The sequence below is a fragment of the Moschus berezovskii genome, chromosome 4, assembly GCF_049115385.1.
Source record: "Moschus berezovskii isolate FMDL1 chromosome 4, NW_MosBer_1.0, whole genome shotgun sequence".
NCBI classification, from domain to species: domain Eukaryota; kingdom Metazoa; phylum Chordata; class Mammalia; order Artiodactyla; family Moschidae; genus Moschus; species Moschus berezovskii.
Window position 1 is genome coordinate 90,934,209 of NC_142463.1, and position 23,200 is coordinate 90,957,408.

The 23,200-nt window shown below is 45.0% G+C and overlaps 2 protein-coding genes across 2 annotated transcripts; one reads left to right on the forward strand and one right to left on the reverse strand.

The window, feature by feature from the left end:
* Nucleotides 1-2,174: 2,174 nt before the first annotated feature.
* On the forward strand, nt 2,175-7,280 carry C4H1orf162 (chromosome 4 C1orf162 homolog). The gene is made up of 6 exons (XM_055403641.2): nt 2,175-2,327; nt 4,607-4,654; nt 5,606-5,675; nt 6,131-6,225; nt 6,497-6,549; nt 6,753-7,280. The coding sequence occupies exons 2-6, from the start codon at nt 4,618-4,620 to the stop codon at nt 6,918-6,920; spliced, it is 423 nt and encodes a 140-aa protein (XP_055259616.2). The 5' UTR covers nt 2,175-2,327; nt 4,607-4,617; the 3' UTR covers nt 6,921-7,280.
* Nucleotides 7,281-17,763: 10,483 nt separating this feature from the next.
* On the reverse strand, nt 17,764-21,464 carry TMIGD3 (transmembrane and immunoglobulin domain containing 3). The gene is made up of 3 exons (XM_055403649.2): nt 21,057-21,464; nt 18,666-18,732; nt 17,764-17,950 (listed from the first exon to the last, which is right to left on the reverse strand). The coding sequence occupies exons 1-3, from the start codon at nt 21,397-21,399 to the stop codon at nt 17,842-17,844; spliced, it is 519 nt and encodes a 172-aa protein (XP_055259624.2). The 5' UTR covers nt 21,400-21,464; the 3' UTR covers nt 17,764-17,841.
* Between the last annotated feature and the right edge of the window lie 1,736 nt (nt 21,465-23,200).

Here is a 23,200-nt window from a genome sequence, read left to right on the forward strand (position 1 = left end):
GTCCAATCCTACACTCACCTTCTTCTATATTCTCACCATTAATTGCTGATTCAAGACAGAAACCTGGGAGTTATCTTGAGCTCTCTCCCCCTTACCTTTCTCTCACAACTAGAAAAAGAGATTCATCACCTTTCTGCCCTGCCTCCTCTTCCCCAAGGCCAGTGTCTCTGATTAGATCATCCTTGTTTCTCACCTGGAACTCTGCCATACTAAAGGGCTCCCTGCCCCTGTCTGGCATGCACAAGTCCCTCCTACACTCTGTTGCCCAAACCAGAATGTGATCATGTTTCATCCTTCAGCAGTCTCTCCATTGTCTCCAAGGAAAATCTGTTTAAGGTCCTCTATCATGTGACCTTGCTCTTCCTCTACCATCTTTCTTTTTCCATTAACCCACTGGAAAAAGATTCCACCCACTCTTAATCTCTGTAGCATCAGCAATGATGAAATACTTGCATTTCGCTGAACATTACAAACATGACAAAGCATGTCTTTGCTCACATGGTCCCTCTGCCTGGAATACGCTTCCTTCCTCTTTCTGCCTAGAAAATGTGATTCATCTTTCAAGAAGCAACTCAAACATCATCTCCTCTATGATGTTTTTCTTGACACCCACTCCCTTATTGTGTGACGTGATCCTTTTTCTCTTGAGTCCTACTCCATCCTGTGTGTCTGACACAGCTTATTTCCTTGTCTCTTTCTTTACCCACAGTTTATTTTATTTGATGTGATACAATCTTCCTTACAGGTCATGTTTGGAATTCACACAAGAATTCCAAAATCTTTAGTTGTTCTTTATTAATACTTAAAATATACTTTTTGCTTTGATTTAAAGACCTCCACAGTATATCTCAAATCTATCTACACAACTATTTTCTGACCTTTACCAAGGCCTCTCTCTTGAACCTTGCTGATGTCCCAGAAATCCATTGCTCAAAGCCCAGCAAGCAGTCCTCGCGTTGGGAACTTCCTCACACAGTCCATTTCTTCTTCCCCAAGCATACTCCAGGTCTCCCTGCTTGCAGCCTTGCCTGATCCTGCCTGCCCTGCCAGCTCTTCCCTTCTCCCAGGCCTGCGAGTTACTCTGCCCTCTTCTGGAACTGTCTTCCCCAGGCTCTCTGCCCAACCAGCTCGTCCCCATCCTCTGGTTCTCAGGGTAAATATCACTCCTTGGACAGGAATTCCTGGGGTCATCCGTTTTATCTAAAGACATCCTCCCATCATTGACTTTCCAGCATTGCACTTGTTTCTTTCTTTCATGTCCCTGAACACAATCTGTAATCAATCTGTTATTTCCTTTTCTATTGTTACTCTTCTCAGTTAGACAGTAGGCCTCATGAGCTTTCCTGCCTTCTCTCTAAAATACCCATAGCACATACCCCATTGCGTCTATTTAATATGTATACTTCTTATTTTATGGGTAAATGTTTACAGGTAAATGTTTACACGTAAATGATCCACCTTCCCTTTGAAGCAATCTCCATGCTATATATATATATATATAATTGTTACTTATTAATTTTGGCCTGTACTGGATTCTCATTGTTGCACACAGGCCATTTCTAGCTGTGTTGAGCAGGGGCTACACTTCCCTGTGGTGTGTGTACGTCTCACTGTGGTGGCTGCTCTTGTTACGGAGCATGAGGCTCTAGTGTGTGTGAGCTTCAGTAGTTGGTGGCACTTGGGCTCAGTAGTTGCAGTTCCCAGGCTCTAGAGTGCAGGCTCAGCAGTTGTGATGCACAAGCTTAGTTGCCACGCAGCATGTGGGATTTTCCCAACCCAAGGATCGAACCCATGTCTCCTGTATTGGCTGGCAGATTCTTTGTCACTAAGTCACTGGGAAAGCTGGCGATTTCCATAGCCTCAAAACACTTAAAGACTGTTTAGTCCGCACTTAACACCATTTGCTTTTCATTTTTCTCTATCAACCTTACTTCCTTGGCTGGAATAAACGAGATTATGACATGCTTGATGACAATGATAATGTCACACCACTGTGATCCCCACATCTGACGTGGTAGTTCCATATTCAATTAATACTTAATTGGAAATAAACTTGTCTTATCCCCGCAATGTTCTGGCATTCACATGTCAAAAGATATAAAAGATCTCTGCTTGCGGAATGAAAAAAAAAAAAAAATACAGAGTTTGCCACAAACAGGAAGTTGGCCCCAGAGTTTAGACAAGATCTTTGCGACACACAGCTTGATGGTGGCAGTGGCAGTAATCACTGTTTCATCATTCTGAGAAATAGCAATGATAACAGAAGCAGCAAGTGAAAAGCTCCGTCTCTGACAATGAAATCTCACAACTGGACTTTGTCTTAAAAGGTAAAGACATTTACCCCATCTTTTAATATAGATGAAATAATGACCAAAACAAAATGTTAATCTAATTTTTAGTGGTTTCACTTACTTTTTTTAACCTTATCTGGTCGGGGAAAGGTTGTATGTGAATGGCTGCATTTAGTTGGTGGCCATAAAGGCAATCAGTAAGTTTCTTTCTCCAATGCTAGACAAAATGTGAAAAAGTATGTATATAGAGTACTGTTTCTATTTTGTGTTTCTGTCAAATGTTTGGAGGGTTGTTTTCAAAGGGTATATGCTTCCTGTTTTTCTCAGCATGGATTCGTAACTAGTGTGGATTCATTAACTATTTCCCTGTGGCACCTTGTGAAAGTTTTGTCTTTCAGGATGGGGGGATCCAGCTTTTGTTTTAGGTGACTGTGCTAACATTTATTTGGGGTGGTTGTAAATTCAGAACCACTCATGGGAAGGTTAAAATTTTATGGAAACCTATGATCCTCCCCTCCGCCACTTCCCCAGTGATACGGTTTAGTACAAATTCATAGGATAAATTCAAACCGTGATTAGTGCAGGCACATATTTCAATATTTAAGAAATACTGCATAAATATTTTACAGTACTCTACTTTGTTTATTTCTACAAAGTCAGCTCTTCTGTTGACTTTTTATTATCCTATGTTTAATTATGTTGCCTTTTAATTTTTATGGGAATATAATTGTTTTACAATGTTGTGATGGTTTCTGCTGTACAACGTGGTGAATCAGCAATATGTACACATATATCCCCTCCTTCTTGATTATTGACTTTTAAATTAGAAAAGGAGCAAAAAGTGCTGGAAAAATTGTTACCCCTATGGATTCTGCTATGGATGATGGACTTTCTATCCCTATGGCTCAGAATTCTCACCAAATTTCCCTGTGGCATCTTTCTTGTTATCCTAGATTACATGATCTTTAAAAGTCTGTCTGATTATAAGGCGTTTGATAATTTTGCTGTTGTAACTGGTACATGGCAATGAGGTGTCCTTCTCCCAATCTTTCCCTATGTCGAAGGACTCGGAAATTAATTCACTTTTGACAGCTGAATAATTAAGTACAAATAATTGATGTCATTTATTGTCTATATAAGTAACCTTAAAATACAGTAGTTATAGCAGAATTAAAAATTCTCCTCATGGGTTTGTCTAAGTATGTAGTAAAACTGTGGCCTCCTAAAATTGTTTGTTATTTTATTTTGTTTAAAGTGGAAATAATTTTTATCAACAGACAGAAAACTAGAAAAGCAAGCTATAGTACATAGTTACAAAAGAAAGACCTATCACCACTCAGAGGCTTATAGAAATTTTCAGTGAAATAGGAAACAGTTTATGATGAAACAGTAAGAAAAGAAAAGGAGATACGAAGAAGCATCTAAACTAGCTTTTAAAAGATGCATGGACCCGGGGCAAATTCATATCAATGTATGGCAAAACCAACCAATATAATATTGTAAAATAATTTGCCTCCAATAAAAAATAAATTAATTACCTATAAAAAAAATAAAATAAAATAAATAAAAGATGCATGGAAGTACAACAAAAAAGAAATACACTAAAATATTAACAACGGATAGTGGAAGTTTGAGTTATTTTACTTTTCTGCTTTTAGGTACTCTATACTTTTTTGTATAAATAAATAAAAGAGGGGAAATACAGAGAGTTTAACATGAAAGAACCATAGCTTGTATAAAGACGTCGTCATGCTTGAAAAGATAATATGTGAACAAAATAGAAGTGTCTGATGCAGGACCTCCAAGAGCAAGTTAGTTTGCCCAGCACTGCAAGAGAAGACTGAAGCCAATGCATCAGACCTACATGACACTCAATATTAAAATCATCCATTCTGCTTCTTTCATACTTCAATTTGATGTTTATCAATAAAAATTATGGTTTTAATTGGCTTCCTCATACATTTTGATGAAATGCGCTAGCTATACAAACATGTTTTTTATGTTATTCTAGTTCATACATTAGTCTCCTATGAGCTGGTTGGTATGAGTCTGTTCTGGAACATTCAGTCAATTCTTGATGTCCTGATGAGATCAAATGTATGGACCTACAGAGCTGAGGCCTGCCTGCTGAACTGTGGTCCTCTCACTGTAAAGTTTGGGACCACTGACCTCACTAGAACCATTTGCCTCCCACCATTTGCCTCTCTCCTTCATTACAGCTCCGATATTAAGGTCACAATCTCAGAATTGGCCCCTCTGCTGCCTCTCCTTTCCAAGCTTTCTAAGATGTACCTTTTTTTTTTTTTAATTCTCAGGGGAAGGCAACATGGGAAACCAAATGCCCAAACCTGAACCAAACTATAGTAAGTCTGCAACAGAACTCATTACTTGTCTTGATGCTGAGTTCAGATGGACAGGAATCACTGGACACTGTCTGAAGGGTTGTCAGGGGATGGTATTTCTGAAGTTGGAAGAATCAGATGCAAGATCTAATGCCAAGAAGAGGGAAAATGGGAACCAGGGAGAACTATCTGATTCTCCAAATATGAGTGAAGGGAGTCCCTGTCCTCAGCATTAGACCATCTTGGTAGTTTATGAGAGCCTGGCTCACTCCCCTTGAGTGTGCGCATGCTCATTCAGTCGTGTCCGACTCTTTGCGACCCCGTGGACTGTAGCCCATCAGGCTCCTCTGTCCATGGGATTCTCCAGGCAAGAATACTGGAGTGGGTTGCCATTTCTTCCTCCAGGGGGATCTTCCTGACCCAGGGATTGAACTAGTGTCTCCTGCTTTGGCAGGCAGATTTTTTAGCATTGAACTACCAGGGAAGTCCCTTCACCAAGGCTGCCTTTGGCTAGTCACTGTTAATAGCTGCCCTAAAAAACAAATGAACCAAAAAAAGGCAACGATTTCTAAGTTCACATTCCCCGGGACTTCAGGAAATGCTAGTTCTAGGTATCACTTTGGTCTTTAACCCCTGGCCTTAAGATTCTCTGCTTAAGTCCCAGGGAGCATATGTCTCTAGGTCTCATTAAAATCTTTGAGGGAGAGCACTGAAATGTTATTACAGGGACAAATGGGACTGCAGAAACACTAGGCTCTCCTTTCACTTGTGTAGCTGGTTATTGTTTAAGCTCCTGATCTAGTTTTCATGTTAAAAAATACAGGCTCCAAGAAACAATGTTCCCTCCTCTCACAGAGCTGTAGCCCCCATGGTTAGACCCTACTGGTTGCTTGGATAAGGGGGAGCACGTGGGGACCCTTGGGCTGGAGGAGATGTGGCCAATGCGCTAATCCCCTTTGTATTCTTTCACAGAGGGACCAGGCACCCACCCCACCACAGCCTCGGCAGTGACCTCTGCACGCTGCCTCTCTGGCCACCCCAAGTAAGCAAGAAATGCCTCCCATTTCATCTCATACCACATGGCATTTGATTCTTTGTTGACCACTTTGCCTTATGGACTTGGGGAGGGAGGTCTAGGGAGAAGGGACCAGAAACAGCAGTAGAGTAAATCAATATTTTACCTTCAGAATGTGGCTCTTAACCTCGGGTCCCCCATGCCTCGAGAGACTCTTGAAGCCCCTAAGTTTATAAAATTTGCTATGTGCAATCCTATGAACATTTTTAAGGGGGAACAGAGCCCGCAGCTTTGACTGACACCTCAAATGGATTCGGAACCTGAAAGCCAAAAGTTGAAAACCAGGCGGAGAGATTGCAAGTTGACTAACCAGTGTGAAAGCTATTTCAGGGGTTTACCCATAGGTGGAAAAGGTTACCCTCTTGTCTTAAGGCCTTCAAAAAGTCCCATGGGTTTTCTGCTCCCTTTCTTCACCACAACAGCAAAGAACATTTGGTCTTAGCCTTTTTTGCTGGGGTTATACTGACACTGCTGCTGATGGCCTTTGTCTTCCTCATCATAAAGATCTACAGAAAATGTAAGTCTCCAAGAGCTGTGACAGCCCTTCTTTCTCTGCCATCGAGAATAGAGGTAGCTTTGAGGGGAGTAAAACAGACAGAGCCCGCGCTATCCACAGATCAAGGACTTGAACCCCTTCACTTCCCTCTCAGCCCTCTTCATCCTCCACCCTTCCCACCTCCAGTACCTCCCCTCTGCCCTGTCCCTTCATCCAAAATTAAAGAAAGAAGCTTCTAATTCCTCCAGGCCCCATGGGTGAGACTTGTTCCTCTTCTTCCTGGCCCTTGCAGCAGGTCATTCCAGTCCCCAGACCCTGGATCCTCCTTCAGATCATCCAGCCAAGGTAAGACAGTCACTCTGTTTCCTGGATTTGGAGGCCTGATGCCACTGGACACTGGGCCACTGATTCTTCGAAGGGCTCTTCTGATCTCTTTGGGTCTTCTCTGATCCAAGCTTTCAAGTTGCTTTTAAATGTCACTTGCTTCTGAGAGACACCTTCCTCCAAATCGAACTGACCCATTCCTCCTCTTCCTTCCTCCTCTACAGCTTTCATCCTCAGAGGAGGCACTTACCTATGCCAGCATGATTTTCAAAGCCCCCAAAGAAAACAGCGACCACCTGACCAAGAGTGTACAGAATGCTGTACACTCGGATCCTGTTGTATATGCTCAGGTTAAAGTGACAAACTCACCTTGCCTCTCCAGTGAGGCTTGAGTCCAGTTCCTTTTATCTCACCTCCATCTTCATCCGTCACTTTCCATTAACAAATTTTGGACGACAACCGGATGAAATCACAGCTGGAGCTGTCTGGGTGTGCTCAGACAATGCTAGTCACCAGTTTGAAGACCAAGGGTCAGTCTTTTCCTGGCCTGAGAAAAGATCTATGGCCCTCCCACTGGGACCAACAGCTTGTTAGACCGTTGAGAGCTGAGACTACCTCCCGTCACCTTCTAAAAAGTGTGATACAGAGCTCACAGCACCATGAGTGTTCCCTTGGCATCACTGATCTACTTGGGAGGATTTCAACCAAATGAACAATCCAGGCTGGGTTACAAATAAAAGCAAACTCTGCAATGCTGACTCCTTCTCCATCATTGACATGTCTTTCCCTATCACCTCTAGAGGTGCAGAGCTCATCCACAGCCAGAAAAGCCTAATGAAAGTGGTGGTACTCTGGAACTAACTCAGAATCGATTGGGGTACAAGTCCCAAACTCTACCACTAACTAACGTCCTTCATTCATTGGGGCAAGTATGCTAAACTTTTGAAGCTTCAATTTCCTCATCTTGAAAACAGAACTAATAACACATCTCCTAGTGTAAAAATAAATGAGATATCATTAAGTACTCTGTGCATCCCTGAGCACTACACAAAACCAGGTCCCTGTTGGATAAAGCACTATTCAAATGAGGATGTCCATCTCCTTGCTATAGCATGAGAGGTATGCATAACAACAGTATAGGGGAACTAGAAATTGATCTAAATGTTAGCCCTCTCCCCTACCAAATTCCAATGGATAACCCCATAGATGGTCCTAGTAAAAATATCAGTAAGATTACTTTTTACTAGGTAACATTATTCTAAATTTCCTTTGTAAGCCATAAACAAGAAAGACCATTCATAAAAATAAGCAAATAAAAGTAAGATGGGAAGGCTGACCTGAACAGCTAACTGAAAGTACTGTTTTATTAAGAATGGCTAATTAAAACATGTTAATGGTTTATGAATCGAAAAATAAAGGGATAAAATAGAAAGACCAGAAATAGACCAAAAATACAAGAGGAAGTTTAGAGTATGATGAAGTTGGTATATCAAATCATTTAGGGAAAATTAGTTTATTCATAAATGGTGTTGAGAAAATTAGGTAGTCATGAAGATGAAAATAAGATCAGATCTATATCTTACTACTTTTTTCAAAATTCCAGATATGTCAAAAATTTAACTAAAAAAATCATAAAAGTACTAGAAGTAAATATGGGAGAACTTCAAAAACAACAGAGTGAAGTATGCCTTTGAATACATGACGCATGGTCAATAAAACAGAAAGGACTGATTAACTTGACTTACAAAGTACCGTTCAAAAGACAAATGGCAAGCTGGAAAAATACTTGCAGAGCATCTCATAGACAAAGGGCTGATTTTCTCAACATATATGAGTTCCTACAAATCAATAAGGAAAAAATAAACAACTCAATAGAAAAGTAAAGGAACGGATAAGGTTAGGCTATTAGCAGAAAAGGAAATATAAATGGCTTCAAACGTACAAAGAGATACTCAACTTTATTCTTTATTTAAGATAAATCATAATTAGAACTGTAATTAGGTAATAAGTTCCATCAGTAAGAGCCGAAAAATTCAAAAAGTTTGCTAACAAACTGGACAAGATTGTGGAGAACTAAAACACATATATACTACTGGTGGGAGAGTGAGTTGATGCAACCACTATGAAAGGCATTTTGGCAACAGCTAACAACATTTTAAATTCTATTTCAAAGAATGTATCCTACTTAAACATGTGGAAGTCACCTATGTCATTTGAATTGCAGCATTCAGCAAATAGACTAAAACTAAGTGAGGCTTGTTATATTCTAAACACCATTCTGAGTGCTTGGCATGTGTTCCTGGAATCCCCACAAAACACCAGGAGGTTGCAGCAGTTATTATTCTCTTTTTTGGTACAGAAATGGAGGCACAAGGAGTCAAACAGCTTGCCTGAGCTCACAGTTACACACGAATACTGAGTTCATACCTGTATTTACGTATGTTTAGTCTCTCTCTGGAAGAAAAATCATTAATGGTTTTAGTAATCGCTATTTTCTGGGGAGGGGAACCTGATAACTGAGGGACTGAGGGGCAGAGATGGGAAGAAGTATGTTTTCCTTTCAGTTCAGTTCAGTTCAGTTCAGTCGCTCAGTCGTGTCCGACTCTCCGTGACCCCATGAATCACAGCACGCCAGGCCTCCCTGTCCATCACCAACTCCTGGAGTTCACTCAAACTCATGTCCACAGAGTCGGTGATGCCATCCAGCCATCTCATTCTCTGCCATCCCCTTCTCCTCCCGCCCCCAACCTTTCCCAGCATCAGAGTCTTTTCCAGTGAGTCAACTCGTCACATGAGGTGGCCAAGGTATTGCAGTTTCAGCTTTAGCATCAGTCCTTCCAATGAACATCCAGGATTGATCTCTTTTAGAATGGAATGGTTGGATCTCCTTGCAGTATAAGGGACTCTCAAGAGTCTTCTCCAACACCACAGTTCAAAAGCATCAATTCTTTGGCGATCAGCTTTCTTTACAGTCCAACTCTCACATCCATACATGACCACGGGAAAAACCATTGCCTTGACTAGACGGACTTTGGTTGGCAAAGTAATGTCTCTGCTTTTTAATATACTATCAAGGTTGGTCATAACTTTCCTTCCAAGGAGCAAGCGTCTTTTAATTTCATGGCTGCAATCAGTATCTGCAGTGATTTTGGAGCCCAAAAAAATAAAGTCTGACACTGTTTCCACTGTTTTTCCATCTATTTCCCATGAAGTGATGGGACCAGATGCCATGATCTTTGTTTTCTGAATGTTGAGCTTCAAGCCAACATTTTCACTCTCCTCTTTCACTTTCATCAAGAGGCTTTTGAGTTCCTCTTCACTTTCTGCCATAAGGGTGGTGTCATCTGCATATCTGAGGTTATTGATATTTCTCCCAGCAATCTTGATTCCAGCTTGTGCTTCTTCCAGCCCAGCGTTCCTCATGATGTACTCTGCATATAAGTTAAATAAGCAAGGTGACAATATACAACCTTGACGTACACCTTTTCCTATTTGGAACCAGTCTGTTGTTCCATGTCCAGTTCTAACTGTTGCTTCCTGACCTGCATACAGGTTTCTCAAGAGGCAGGTCAGGTGGTCTGGGATTCCCATCTCTTTCAGAATGTGCCACAATTTATTGTGATCGACACAGTCAAAGGCTTTGGCATAGTCAATGAAGCAGAAATAGATGTTTTTCTGAAACTCTCTTGCTTTCTCCATGATCCAGCGGATGTTGGCAATTTGATCTCTGGTGCCTCTGCCTTTTCGAAAACCTGCTTGAACATCTGGGAGTTCACAGTTTACATACTGCTGAAGCCTGGCTTGGAGAATTTTGAGCATGACTTTACTAGTGTGTGAGATGAGTGCAATTGTGCGGTAGTTTGAGCATTATTTGGCATTGTCTTTCTTTGGGATTGGAATGAAGACTGACCTCTTCCAGTCCTGTGGCCACTGCTGAGTTTTCCAAATCTGCTGGCATACTGAGTGCAGCACTTTCACAGCATCATCTTTCAAGACTTGAAATAGCTCAACTGGAATTCCATCACCTCCACTAGCTTTGTTAGTAGTGATGCTTTCTAAGGCCCACTTGACTTCACATTCCAAGATGTCTGGCTCTAGGTCAGTGATCATGTTATCGTGACTATCTTGGTCGTGAAGATCTTTTTTGTACAGTTCTTCTGTGTATTCCTGCCACCTCTTCTTAATATCTTCTGCTTCTGTTAGGTCCATACCATTTCTGTCCTTTATTGAGCCCATCTTTGCATGAAATGTTCCCTTGGAATCTCTAATTTTCTTGAAGAGGTCTCTTGTTTTTCCTATTCTGTTGTTTTCCTCTATTTCTTTGCATTGATCACTGAGGAAGTCTTTCTTATCTCTCCTTGCTATTCTTTGGAACTCTGCATTCAGATGCTTATATCTTTCCTTTTCTCCTTTGCTTTTCACTTCTCTTCTTTTCACAGCTATTTGTAAGGCCTCCTCAGACAGCCATTTCGCTCTTCTGCATTTCTTTTCCATGGGGATGGTCTTGGTCCCTGTCTCCTGTACAATGTCACGAGATGAACTCAGGCACTCTATCTATCAGATCTAGTCCCTTAAATCTATTTCTCACTTCCACTGTATAATCATAAGGATTTGATTGAGGTCATATCTGAATGGTCTAGTGGTTTTCCCTACTTTCTTCAATTTAAGTCTGAATTTCGCAATAAGGAGTTCATGATCTGAGCCACAGTCAGCTCCTGGTCTTGTTTTCGCTAACTGTATACAGCTTCTCCATCTTTGGTTGCAAAGAATATAATCAATCTGATTTCGGTGTTGACCATCTGGTGATGTCCATGTGTAGAGTCTTCTCTTGTGTTGTTGGAAGAGGGTGTTTGCTATGACCAGTGCATTCTCTTGACAAAACTCTATTAGCCTTTGCCCTGCTTCATTCCGTGCTCCAAGGCCAAATTTGCCAGTTACTCCAGGTGTTTCTTGACTTCCTACTTTTGCATTCCAGTCCCCTATAATGAAAAGGACATCTTTTTTGGGTGTTAGTTCTAAAAGGTCTTGTAGGTCTTCATAGAACCGATTAACTTCGGCTTCTTCAGCATTACTGGTTGGGGCATAGGCCTGGATTACTGTAATATTGAATGGTTTGCCTTGGAAACGAACAGAAATCATTCTGTCATTTTTAAGATTGCATCCAAGTACTGCATTTTGGACTCTTTTGTTGACCATGATGGCTACTCCATTTCTTCTAAGGGTTTCCTGCCCACAGTAGTAGATATAATGGTCATCCGAGTTGAATTCACCCATTCCAGTCCATGTTAATTCACTGATTCCTAGAATGTCTATGTTCACTCTTGCCATCTCCCGTTGGACCACTTCCAATTTGCCTTGATTCATGGACCTAATATTCCAGGTTCCTATGCAATATTGCTCTTTACAGCACCGGACCTTGCTTCTATCAGTGGTCACATCCACAGCTGGGTATTGGTTTTGCTTCATCCCTTTATTCCTTCTAGAGTTACTTCTCCACTGATCTCCAGTAGCATACTGGGCACCTACCGACCTGGGGAATTCCTCATTCAGTATCCTATCATTTTGCCCTTTGTTACTCTTCATGGGGTTCTCAAGGCAAGTATACTGAAGTGGTTTGCCATTCCCTTCTCCAGTGGACCACATTCGGCTGTGGTCCATGTGATCAGATCGACTGGTTTCCTGTGATTATGATTTCAGTGTGTCTGCCCTCTGATGCCCCCTAGCAATACCTACCGTCTTATTTGGGTTTCTCTTACCTTGGTCGTGGAAAATCTCTTCACAGCCGCTCCAGCAAAGTGCAGCCGCTGTACCTTACCTTGGACGAGGGCTATCTCCTCAAGGCTGCCCCTCCTGACCTTGAACGCGGAGTAGCTCCTCTCGGCCCTCCTGCGCCCGCGCAGCCACCGCCTGTTGGACGTGGGGTAGCTCCTCTCGGCCGCCGGCCCTGGCCTCAGGCGTGGGGTAGCTCCTCACGGCCGCACCTCTTTGCGTGGTTCGTTGCTCCGGGGCCGGCGTCTCTCGCATCGCGTCTGCGCCGCCGGGGCCGGCGTCTCTTTAAAAACCCTTTTTTGTAACTTTTGAAGTCCTTCATCTACCTTGTTGAGGATTTTCAGGGAGCCTGATACCTAGTGTTCCCATTCCCCACCTGAATTCTAGACCAAGTGAGAAACAAGAGGACTCGGCAGATAAGAGATCAAAGCAGCATCTTTATTACAAGCATAGGAAAATATAAGCATAAACCCATAGCTGCTGAACCCTGAACTCCGTGCACTAAGGCAAGCCCCTGCCCCTTCCCATAACCCAAACGGCAGCTCAACTGCCCTCAGGAGTTGAGAAAAATACCGTGAGCTCTTGAAATCTGCACCCAACAGATTAAAAAAGGAAGCGGAAGGTCAGAGCAGTCACTTCTGGGTCCTACCCCCAGACTCACTCAGACAGTTCACTCTACCTCTGCCGGGGAGTCCCTCACTAAGTGCCCACCAACGGAACTCAGTCCACGGAGAGGAAAACTTTTTCCACAAATCTCTCTTAAAAATTCATTAGTAATATTTTTGAGAATCAAGGTAAGAAAATTAAGGTTCAAAGAGATGAAATAATTTACCCAGTGTCTCCCAGCTAGTAAGTGGCAGAACAAAATTTAAGTCAGGTCCTCTGACTTCAAATTCCTTGCAACTGGCCTCCACCACAAGCTGTCCCAGAGCCCATACCGTGGCAGAGAAACTAGAAAGGTCAAATTAGATGATCTATTCGAGGGAGTATGTTCGCTTGAGATGGAGCAGCTGCTCCTGACAGCTGGATTTTGAGGGGAAGACAGAGGAAGAGAGTTGATAAAGGCAGGGCTCCCTCTGTGGAGAGCCGGTTTAGGGAGTCTTGGGAAGAGATGGTTGTGCCACCGCGCGGTCGGCCGCACGAGGGCAGCAGAGCGCCAGGAATGCCCTTCTCCCCCGTGCTGGCTGTAGGGTGTGTTGGTAGGGAAGGCCTGGGTTTCAGCTGAAACTCGGAGCAGACTTCAAACAATTCTACCAACCTTGAAGTTAGAAGCCACATCACCTTTCCAGTTCAGGGCCAGTACCTTATGAACAGCTTGCAGGAAGATGTATAACCTTCATCCTATGGCCACCCAATACTTGAAACATCAGATTAATTCCTCTTCCCTGTTTTATTGAAACTTCCTATTTTTAACAGCACAACCCTGCATTAACAAAGTCTTGATTTTTTGTCTCCCTATCATGAAAAGTGGCACACAACTAGCCTTGCTGAAAGATGAAATGAGTAAATAATTGACCACAGATTCAACAAGTCTTTGGTATGTAAGGGAAGAAAACAGGCTGTGGACTCAATCATGGAACCAGAACCAAACTGTAGGATTCCCAAAGGAAATAGTTTTCCAGATAGGTAAGTGTGCATCTTCCAAGATGTCTATGGATGTCTTCATCTGTCGTGGAAAATTGATGTCTGCTCTCTTGCCTTGTGTAGTAGGATGTCCTAACCCACCCAGCCAGTGTTGGATTAAAGTGAAAGTGAAGTCACTCAGTCGTGTCCAACTCTTTACGACTCCATGGACAGAGGAGCCTGCACCAGGCTCCTCTGTCCATGGGATTTTTCTAGGCAGGAGTACTGGAGTGGGTTGCCATTTCCTTCTCCAGGGAATCTTCCCGACCCAGGGATCAAACCCAGGTCTCCTGAATTGTAGACAGATGCTTTACTGTCTGAGCCACCAGGGAAGTCCCAAGGATGGATTGCTGTTTGCAAAACCGGTGGGCTAGTGGCTTCTTTGTGCAAATTCAACACATGGCCACAAGAGAAGGATTAGGATTGTTTAGTGACTGAGGGAAACACACAACACTTTTGATATTGTTTGATCTGGGACTGGGAAGGGAAGGGGACTGGCTGAGTGGGCATACAGAGGATGGCAGGAGTGGAGTCCCCTTCCCTGCTCTCCCCATCAGCCTGCTTGTTGAGTAGCTTTGGGTTCCCTACCTATGCAGAGAGGGCTTAGGGCTGAAGGAACTGTGTTCTCAAAAGACTCTGTGAGAGCCTGGACCTAAACATGCAGGGTATATATAGAACCCTGTCCCAGGCCTGCCCAGACCAGACGCCACCGAGTGTCCTGAGCATGGAGACTGTCCAAAACCCTCTCAGGAGGGACTGGAAGAGCAGGGTTTTTATGAGGGCAGCAGAAGCAGTGGGGGAGAGTCCAGGGTCTGAAATGCAGGAGACACACTCTAGGGGGAGAGGTGGGACGTGCAGGTGGAAGCTAAGAGGCAATCCTGCCGTTCATGACAGTAGCACCTCACTCACACCCACAACTGCGGATGCCCTCGTCTCGATTTGTTTCCTGATGCGAATGACTATTTCTCTGATCACACTTTGGTTTCTTACTGATCGGAAGCAGTGTCCAATCAGTCTGGTGGCAGTTTCCCATACAGTTTCCCGAACCGGTGGCAGTTTCCCAGTCTTTGAGCCAAGAGACTCTTGAGAACCTCTGATGTAGCCTCTCTCCCTTTCTTTGGGTAGAACAGCATGGAATACTAATTCAGAAGTAAACTGGAATTTTATACTTTAAAACAAACTTTTCTAGAAATACTTTCCCAGTGATATCCTGAGAGAAGTTAGTCATACCTTGGAGTTCATTCAACACTGGGTCAGAAATTTATTGGTTAAGGAATACAGCAGAAGGAGATCTGGCCCTCTTCTTCACTTTTGACTAGCTGTTTGCGTGAGAACTAAGATCTTGAGATGTTATCTGACTGTGGCCTTGCTCAGGAGTGGCCAAGCACAACCCCCTGACTGCCTCTGTTCTTGCTGCTGCTGCATTCTTCCCTATCTGCAAATGATCGTTGGCGAGGTTAGAGGGGCCTTCAGAACACCTGAGATCAGAATCAGTCCCCAAGTTGTGGGCCAGTTGTCATGGTGATTCTATTGTAGCATCATTTTATTTATGAACTTATTAAAAGAAATCTTCAGCCCCATCTGTTCAGTATGAGCCATTGCCTTTGGAGTCAGGACACGTGGAAGGGCCTTCAAAGAGTTGTCTACTTTGTTGGAAATAGAAAAAGAGAACTGAATTGAGATTTATTGCCTACCTCTGCTGGGTGTCTCTGCAGTAAAAATGGCAAACTCTGTCATAGGGGCTTCACAGGGGCCCAACACCAAAGTTTGTTTTCAGAGCAAAAATCAGATGTCATGATTTAAAGGTCATCAGCTAGTTAGCAGGAAAGCGTGGTGCACGGGGCCTGCGTTCAGCTCTCACCAAGCTCTGGTGACACGAATGCAGCTGACCTCCTTCAGAGCCCAGAAGGGACCCAGATTCAGGCTGAATGTTCCCATTGCCTGAGTGTGAGGAAGCTGGCCATGGCTAAACCAGATTGTACAATGCCCTGCTAGATAAGAATTAGGGTTGGGTTCCGTTGCCTCAACTTTCATAGCACCATGCGTCTCTCCTTTAGAGTACTTAAAGTTGACAGTTTCACATGTGTGTGTGTGTAAGCGTGTGTCTGAGATGGTTTGCCTACCTCCCACTCTACATTATAAGCTCCATGAAGACAGATGCTGTTTCTTTGACTCAGCTGTGTATTCCAGAATCTGGTGTGGTCATTGTTTACTGAATGAATGAGTGAGTGAGTGAATAAAAAATCCTGGGGGGTACGGGGTCCTCAACTCATATGGAAGTGAACAGACAAGTAATAAGTTGCCCTAGGTCATGCCTTAAAGAAGTGAGAATGGTTTTTGCAAAAACCTAGACTCCAATTGTGTCCCAAAGGGAGTGTGTGTGTGCTTAGTCACTCGGTTATGTTCAACTCTTTTCGACCACATGGACTGTAGCCCAGCTCCAATACTTTGGCCACCTGATGCGAAGAACTGACTCATTGGAAAAAATCCTGATGCTGGGAAAGATTGAAGGCGGGAGGAGAAGGGGACGACAGACGATGAGATGGTTGGATGGCATCACCGACTCAATGGACATGAGTTTGAGTAAATTCTGGGAGTTGGTGCTGGACAGGGAGGCCTGGTATGCTGCGGTCCATGGGGTCGCAAAGAGTCAGACACGACAGAGCAACTGAACTGAACTGGACTGTAGCCCACCAGGCCCCTCCACCCATGGGATTCTCCAGGAAGAATACTGGAGTAGGTAGCCATTTCCTTCTCCAGGGGATCTTTCCAACCCAGGGATTAAAACCCAGGTCTCCTGCATTGCAGGCAGATTGTTTACCGTCTGAGACCCCTGGGAAGCCCCCCAAAAGGTGTGATCTTGGGCAAAACCAAGCAAGATGTTGCTTTGTCTATATCCCACACCTCCACAGCTCTTAGATGGCAAAAAGCCAGGAATGCCATGGGAGCCACTGCTTTGAGTTCTTAGAGCTCCTGCTCTGGCCCCGGAGCCAAATTATCACCAAGCTTTGGGCTTCAGATTTGTCTGACTATAGACCCTTGTGTTTTATTAACAGATGTTTCTGGTTTGTTTGTGTTCTCTCATCCTCCAAAATGTTGTTTTCTACATTTCCATACCCAGAGGAGGTTGGAGTTTGTTTTATAGTTATACCCACAGTCTCTCCATTGCCCAAGGTATTTCTGTGGCTTCTGAGCATAAAAACAAACAAAAACCTATTAGCCAACTAGTGGCACTTGTGTCTGATGCTGTCTCTACCCTGTGTGTCCACTTGAGAGGATAGCCGATTCCCCACGTGGTGGCCTTGGGGATTCTGGCTTCTCTGAAGCAGCCCCACAGGAAAGGTGGGCATATCTACATACCCTCTTCTGAGCACAGTCCCTATGTTTAGGAACAGGGAGCCCTGTAGGTCAGGGAGCAGTGGGTGCGGAACCCAAGATAGAAGAGTCGAGGAGGGAACTTACCAGGGGTGTGGGGCTCACAGAAGCTTGGCTGGTTTTCTGGTTTCTCGTTAGGCCTTTACCTGCAATCGCCCAAGGGAAGAAGGAGGCACAAAAGCTTAAGGGCCACTCCTCCCGTGGTTCGAGGCCAGGCCTGAGGCCCTTGGGCTTGTCCTTTTCCACTCCCGACCACTCCCAGCCCCTCTTCTCAAGACCTCTCTATGCCTGCTTGGCCAGGTGCCCCAGAAGCTCCCCGGTGTCTCAGTCCCCCTCCTCCCTGGTCTGCACATGCCTCCACAGTGCTCTCTGCCACCTCTCAGGGTGCCTTTGTGACCATGAAGCAGCACTGCCCTCAGCCCGGGGGCAGGCTGCATGCGAATCCAGGGATCCAGGCAATAGGAGGAGGATCACGTTCACCCATTTGAGAGCTGTTCCTTGACCCCTTTCATTCTCCCCAATTTCCACCACCCCTGCCCCAAACTTCTACCTACCCCTTCTGTTTCTTTGGTTTCTCCTCCTTCGGGACAAACGACTGAATATGGAGATGAGCCCTAAGCCCGTGATGAGTATGCAAATGATGAGAATGGACATCCTGGAAGGAATCACAGACAGTGTCCGTATCTCTTGGAAGAAACCACGTTTAGGTTCTCTACTCAGGATCCCCTTTCCTGGGACCCATCCCCTCTCCCAGCCCCTGCTCCCACCCAGTTCCAGCAGCCCCTGCAGATTCTTTAAGAGCACCCATCTCCTCCAGATCACACGTGATCACACATGATTGGACCTGGGGTGGCTGTCTGACACCAAGCCAGGCCCGGCCCCCTCCTCGGAGACTAACATGGGAGTGGGAGGATGTGATCTTAGGCTGGGGGAACAGGGGAAAATAAACTCAGCAGCTACAAGTGGATTATTTTCTCCCAGGGCAGAAAAAAAAAAAAGAAATATAGTAGGGCAGTGGGGAGAGAGAAGAAGCAAACACGCAAAAGTGAAGCAGATTGAAGACAGAGATAAATCCTAATGATGCTCCCCATTTCTGAGGGCGACCACATCTCTGCCTCTGCATTTCATCAGATACTGCTTTCTCCTTATGATGAAATCTCTTTAATCAAAATAGCTAGAGGGCATTTTTGCTGCTTTCAATCAAGAGTCCTAAACTGTATTCTTTTGAAAGAAAGCAAACAGTCACTCTGAAGATGGATAGTTCAAGAGGAGAAAACAATACACAGCTGATAAGTAGAGGGTGCAAACCCACTGCCATGTTGCATTGTTACTGCCCACCCCAAGTCCACTTGTCCCGTAAAGTTGCTCACCTGGAGTGATCTGCCTTGTGGACAACCTTGGAAGCCCTGCAGCTTCTGTTCTTGTTGCCCGATAGGTCTGTGTCAGAAAGGATTTGTTGAGAGTCAAATAAGGCTCAACCTCAGGCCCTTCCTTTGCCTTCTGCATCTCTGCACCTCTGCCTATCCTTCTCTCAGTCTCCAGAGAGTGAGTGCCCTGGGGGAATACTGGGTTAAGTTCACCTGCACAGGGCAGAGTGAGTGAAAGTCACTAGTCGTGTCTGACTCTTTGCAACCCCATAGACTATACAGTCCGTGGAATTCTCCAGGCCAGAATGCTGGAGTGGGTAGCAGTTCCCTTCTCCAAGAGATCCTCCCAACCCAAGGATCAAACCCAAGTCTCCCACATTGCAGGTGGATTCTTTTACAGCTGAGCCACCAGGAAAGCCCAAGAATACTGGAGTGGGTAGCCTATCCCTTCTCCAGAGGATCCTTCTGACCCAGGAATCAAACGGGGTCTCTTGCATTGTGGGCAGATTCTTTACCAACTGAGCTATCCGGAATCCCGGACAAGGCAGAAAGCAGATGGAACAAGCAAGGGCTGAAATTCAGCCCATACACTGTTTGCCAAACCATATATCCTGCCATTGAGTTCCATGAACTGGGAGGAAGGGCACCTTTTCCAGATTTGCAGAAAGGTTCTATGCTGACTAAATATGGCCTTTAGTTAGAGAGGCTGACGGCTATGAGAGGGGACCATCAGAGGCACCAGAGGGCCAGTCCTGTCCTTAAGGAACTGATCAGTAGGTAACATCATTGCCACATTGTGTTTCTGACACCTATCAAAATCCAGCAAGAGAAGGGCCACCACGGTCACCCGCCTTGCCCCCTGTGAGAAGATCAGGGGATGGGGTGTGTGTCTACGTTTCATTTAAACTGAGGAGCTCATTTAGGTGGGACTTCTCTCATCCTGAGCCTAAAACTCAGGACAGACTACACACTCAAGTAAAAGCAGAACCACACAAAGTAGAAACACGATAGGTGTGAAGGATGTCACGCTTTCAGTAAGATGTGTGCTGAAGACATTACCAACCGGTCAAATGTGAGCAAGGCTCTCCAGTGTCAGGAGGAGGCTTCCCTGAGCCTCCCTTATGCCCTTTGCTGTGTTTTCCTACTGGCATTGTCCTCTGATGAAGCTAGAAAAAGATTCCCCTTCTAATTTTTATTTATTTATTTATTTTTGGCTGTGCTGGATCTTCATTGCTGTGAGGGCTTTTCTCTAATTGCGGCAAGTGGAGTCTACTCTTATTTGAGGTACATGGGCCTCTCATTGCAGTGGCTTCTCTTGTTGCAGAGCACTGGCTTCAGGGCTCATGGGCTTAAGTAGCTACGGTTCCAGGTTCACGGTTTGTGGGATCTTCCTAGACCAGGGATTGAACCCGTGCCTCCTGCATTGGCAGGAGGATTCTTATCCACTGAGCCACCAGGGAGCCCAAGACATCCCTTTTAGAAATGGAAATAAGGAGAAGCCACAGGAGGGGGGAAAAAAAGGAAGGAAAAAAATGTAGAGCAATGTGCCTGAGAGAGGTTTTCTGGTGTAAAGGGAGGTTTTCAACTTTGGACAGAAGGACTTTGGGAGCAAACGGAGCCCCTATCCCTTCCGCCTAGCCCAAAGGAGCAACATACTGGCTTAGACAGACTTGCCCCTCCAGGCTGTTCCACCCATCCCCTTCCAGCTGCCTCCAGGAGCAAAGTGTACCCCTTAAAAGAAAGCATTGACCTCTTGGACCATATTTATATCTGTATATTATAAAATTATTTAAGTGCACAGTTTTTGAGGGTACTTGCCCAGGTGCCTGTGTGCTTGCTTAGTCACTTCAGTCATGTCCAACTCTTTGCGACCCTATGGACTGTAGCCCACCAGGCTCCTGTGTCCATGGGATCCTCCAGGCAAGAATACTGGAGTGGGTTGCCATTCCCTTCTCCAGGGGATCTTCCAGACCCAGGGATCGAGCCTGCGGTTGTTACATCTCCTGCATTGACAGGCGGGTTCTTTACCACTAGGGCCACCTGGGAAGCCCATCCAGGTGCCTAGACCACTTTTTATAGCCTCAGCCACCTCTCAAGAAGTGAATATTCAAGATTCTAGTTCACAAGGCAAAGCTCTCACACCAGTGAGCTGCCCAAATCAGATGGCTGTGAGGGGAGAGAGGTCCTTAAGAGCACCCTGGGGCCCAGGCACCCTCCTCTTCCCCCAAATTCCCAGTTAATCGTCAGCACCATCAGCAGCCACCCAACTCTGGAGGGAGGGAGGGACCAGGTTAACCCAGAGAACCAAGTTGGTGCTCAATGAGTATTTACTTCACCAGCTCCCACCCACCTCCGTGGGTTCACACCCAGCTAGACCCACAACAGGTTCCTTACCTTGCCCGGACCAGAAATTGTTGGTGATGGCTCTTCTGTCATCGGTCACAACCAGCTCTGTAAAGTCCATGTCATCTCTGGCAAAGCCACGCTGGATGCCACACCAGTACCAGCCCGTATCCTCCTTGGTCAGGCAGGACACAGTGACAATAAGTTGGTTTCCTGTGTCCCTTAGGGCCACGCGGTCGGTGCTGTTGGGTGTGAAGGCGATGATGTTGCAGTAGTCCCGGAAATAGCCTCGGCACCAGTACTTGGGGTGGTCCTTATAGTGGGTGTTGTAGTTGCAGATGGCGGAAGCTGTGTCCAGCACAAAGCTTTCCTTGACCTTCTCGTCCATGACCATGGCATCTGTGAAAACACACACAGACAAACACCATTGTTCATTTAAACACGTCTCAGCCCCTGTAGCCTGGAGGAAAATTACTTCAAGCATTGGAGGCAGATTTTTGCCTGTTTGGGAGTTGGCAACTAACTGTTAGAGGTTGAACAGTGTTCCCCTAAAATTTATATGTTTTTTTTTAATTTATTTATTTTAATTGGAGGCTAATTACATTATTGTATTGGTTTTGCCATACATTGATATGAATCTGCCCCAGGTATACATGTGTTTCCCCATCCTGAACCCCCTCCCACCTTCCTCCCATCCCATCCCTCTGGGTCATCCCAGTGCACCAGCCCCGAGCATCCTGTATCATGCATCAAAACTGGACTGGCGATTCGTTTCGCATATGATAATATACATGTTTCAATGAAGTGGTAACCACCCAGTGCTTTTTTAAAAAATCTTATTTATTTATTTTTGGCTGTGCTGGGTCTTCACTGTTGCATGTGGACTTTCTCCAGTCGCGGTGAGAGGGGGCTACTCTCTAGTTGCGGTACTCAAGCTTCTCACTGTGGCGGCTTCTCTTGTCATGGAGCACGGGCTCTAGGGCATGCAGGCTTCAGCAGTTTCAGCTCCCAGGCTCTAGAGCACAGGCTTAATAGTTGTGGCCCATGGGCTTCATTACTTCACAGCATTTGGGACCTTCCCTTATCTGGGAAGGATTGAACCTCATCTGGGAAGGATTGAACCTGTCTCCTGCACTGGCGGGTGGATTCTCAACCACTGAGCCACCATGGAAGCCCCACTCGGTACTTTAGAATGTGACTGTATTTGGATTTAGAACCTTTAAAGAGGTAATGAAGTTAAAGTAGGGTCATTAGAATAGGCCCCAATCCAATCTGACTGGTGTCCTAATAGAAACGGAGATCCGGACACAGGCGACAGAGGGATGACTTTGAGGACAGTGAGAAGGTGGTCCTCTGCAAGCCAAGGAGAGAGATCTCAGGAGAAACCAAACCTGCTGACACCTTAATCTTGGACTTTTAGCCTCCATCACTGTAAGGAAACAAGCATCTGTTGTTGAAGCCACACAGTCTGGGATTGTTACAAGAGGCCTAGCAAACTAACACAGCAAACCTGGAGAAGCATTCTTCCTGCTCTAAGAGCAGGTGAAACACGCATGCCCCCCGAAAGACTTTAGGAGGCCACGTGTGTTGCTTGGGGGGAAGGTTGAAGAGCCTGAGGCTCACTGTTAGTAGAGTCTCCGTCCCTGGCTCCCCACTCCCTGCCCCACTTCACCTCGGCACACTTGAAAGGAAAGTAAGGAGGTTTGAGACAGAAACAAACTCACAGACATAGAAAACACTACCGTTACCAAAGGGGAAAGGATGGGGGGGAGCGGATTAGGAGTTTGGGACTAACAGATACACACTGCTGTATATAAACAGCTAAACAACAGAGGCCTATTGTATAGCACAAGGAGTTATATTCAGTATCTTGTAATAATCTATAATGAAAAAGAACCTGAAAAAGAATGTGTGTGTGTGTGTGTGTGTGTGTTCATTCAGTTGCTCAGTGGTGTCCGGCTCTTTGCGACCCGACCCCATGGACTGTAGCCCGCCAGGCTCCTCGGTCCATAGGATTCTCCAGGCAAGAATACTGGAGTGGGTTGCATGCCCTCTTCCAGGCGATCTTCCCAACCCAGGGATTGAACCTGCAGCTCCTGCATTGCATGCAGATTCTTTACTGCTGAGCCACCAGGGAAGCCCCAAATCAACTATACTTCAATAAAAAAAATTTTTTTTATTTAGAAAAAGAAAAA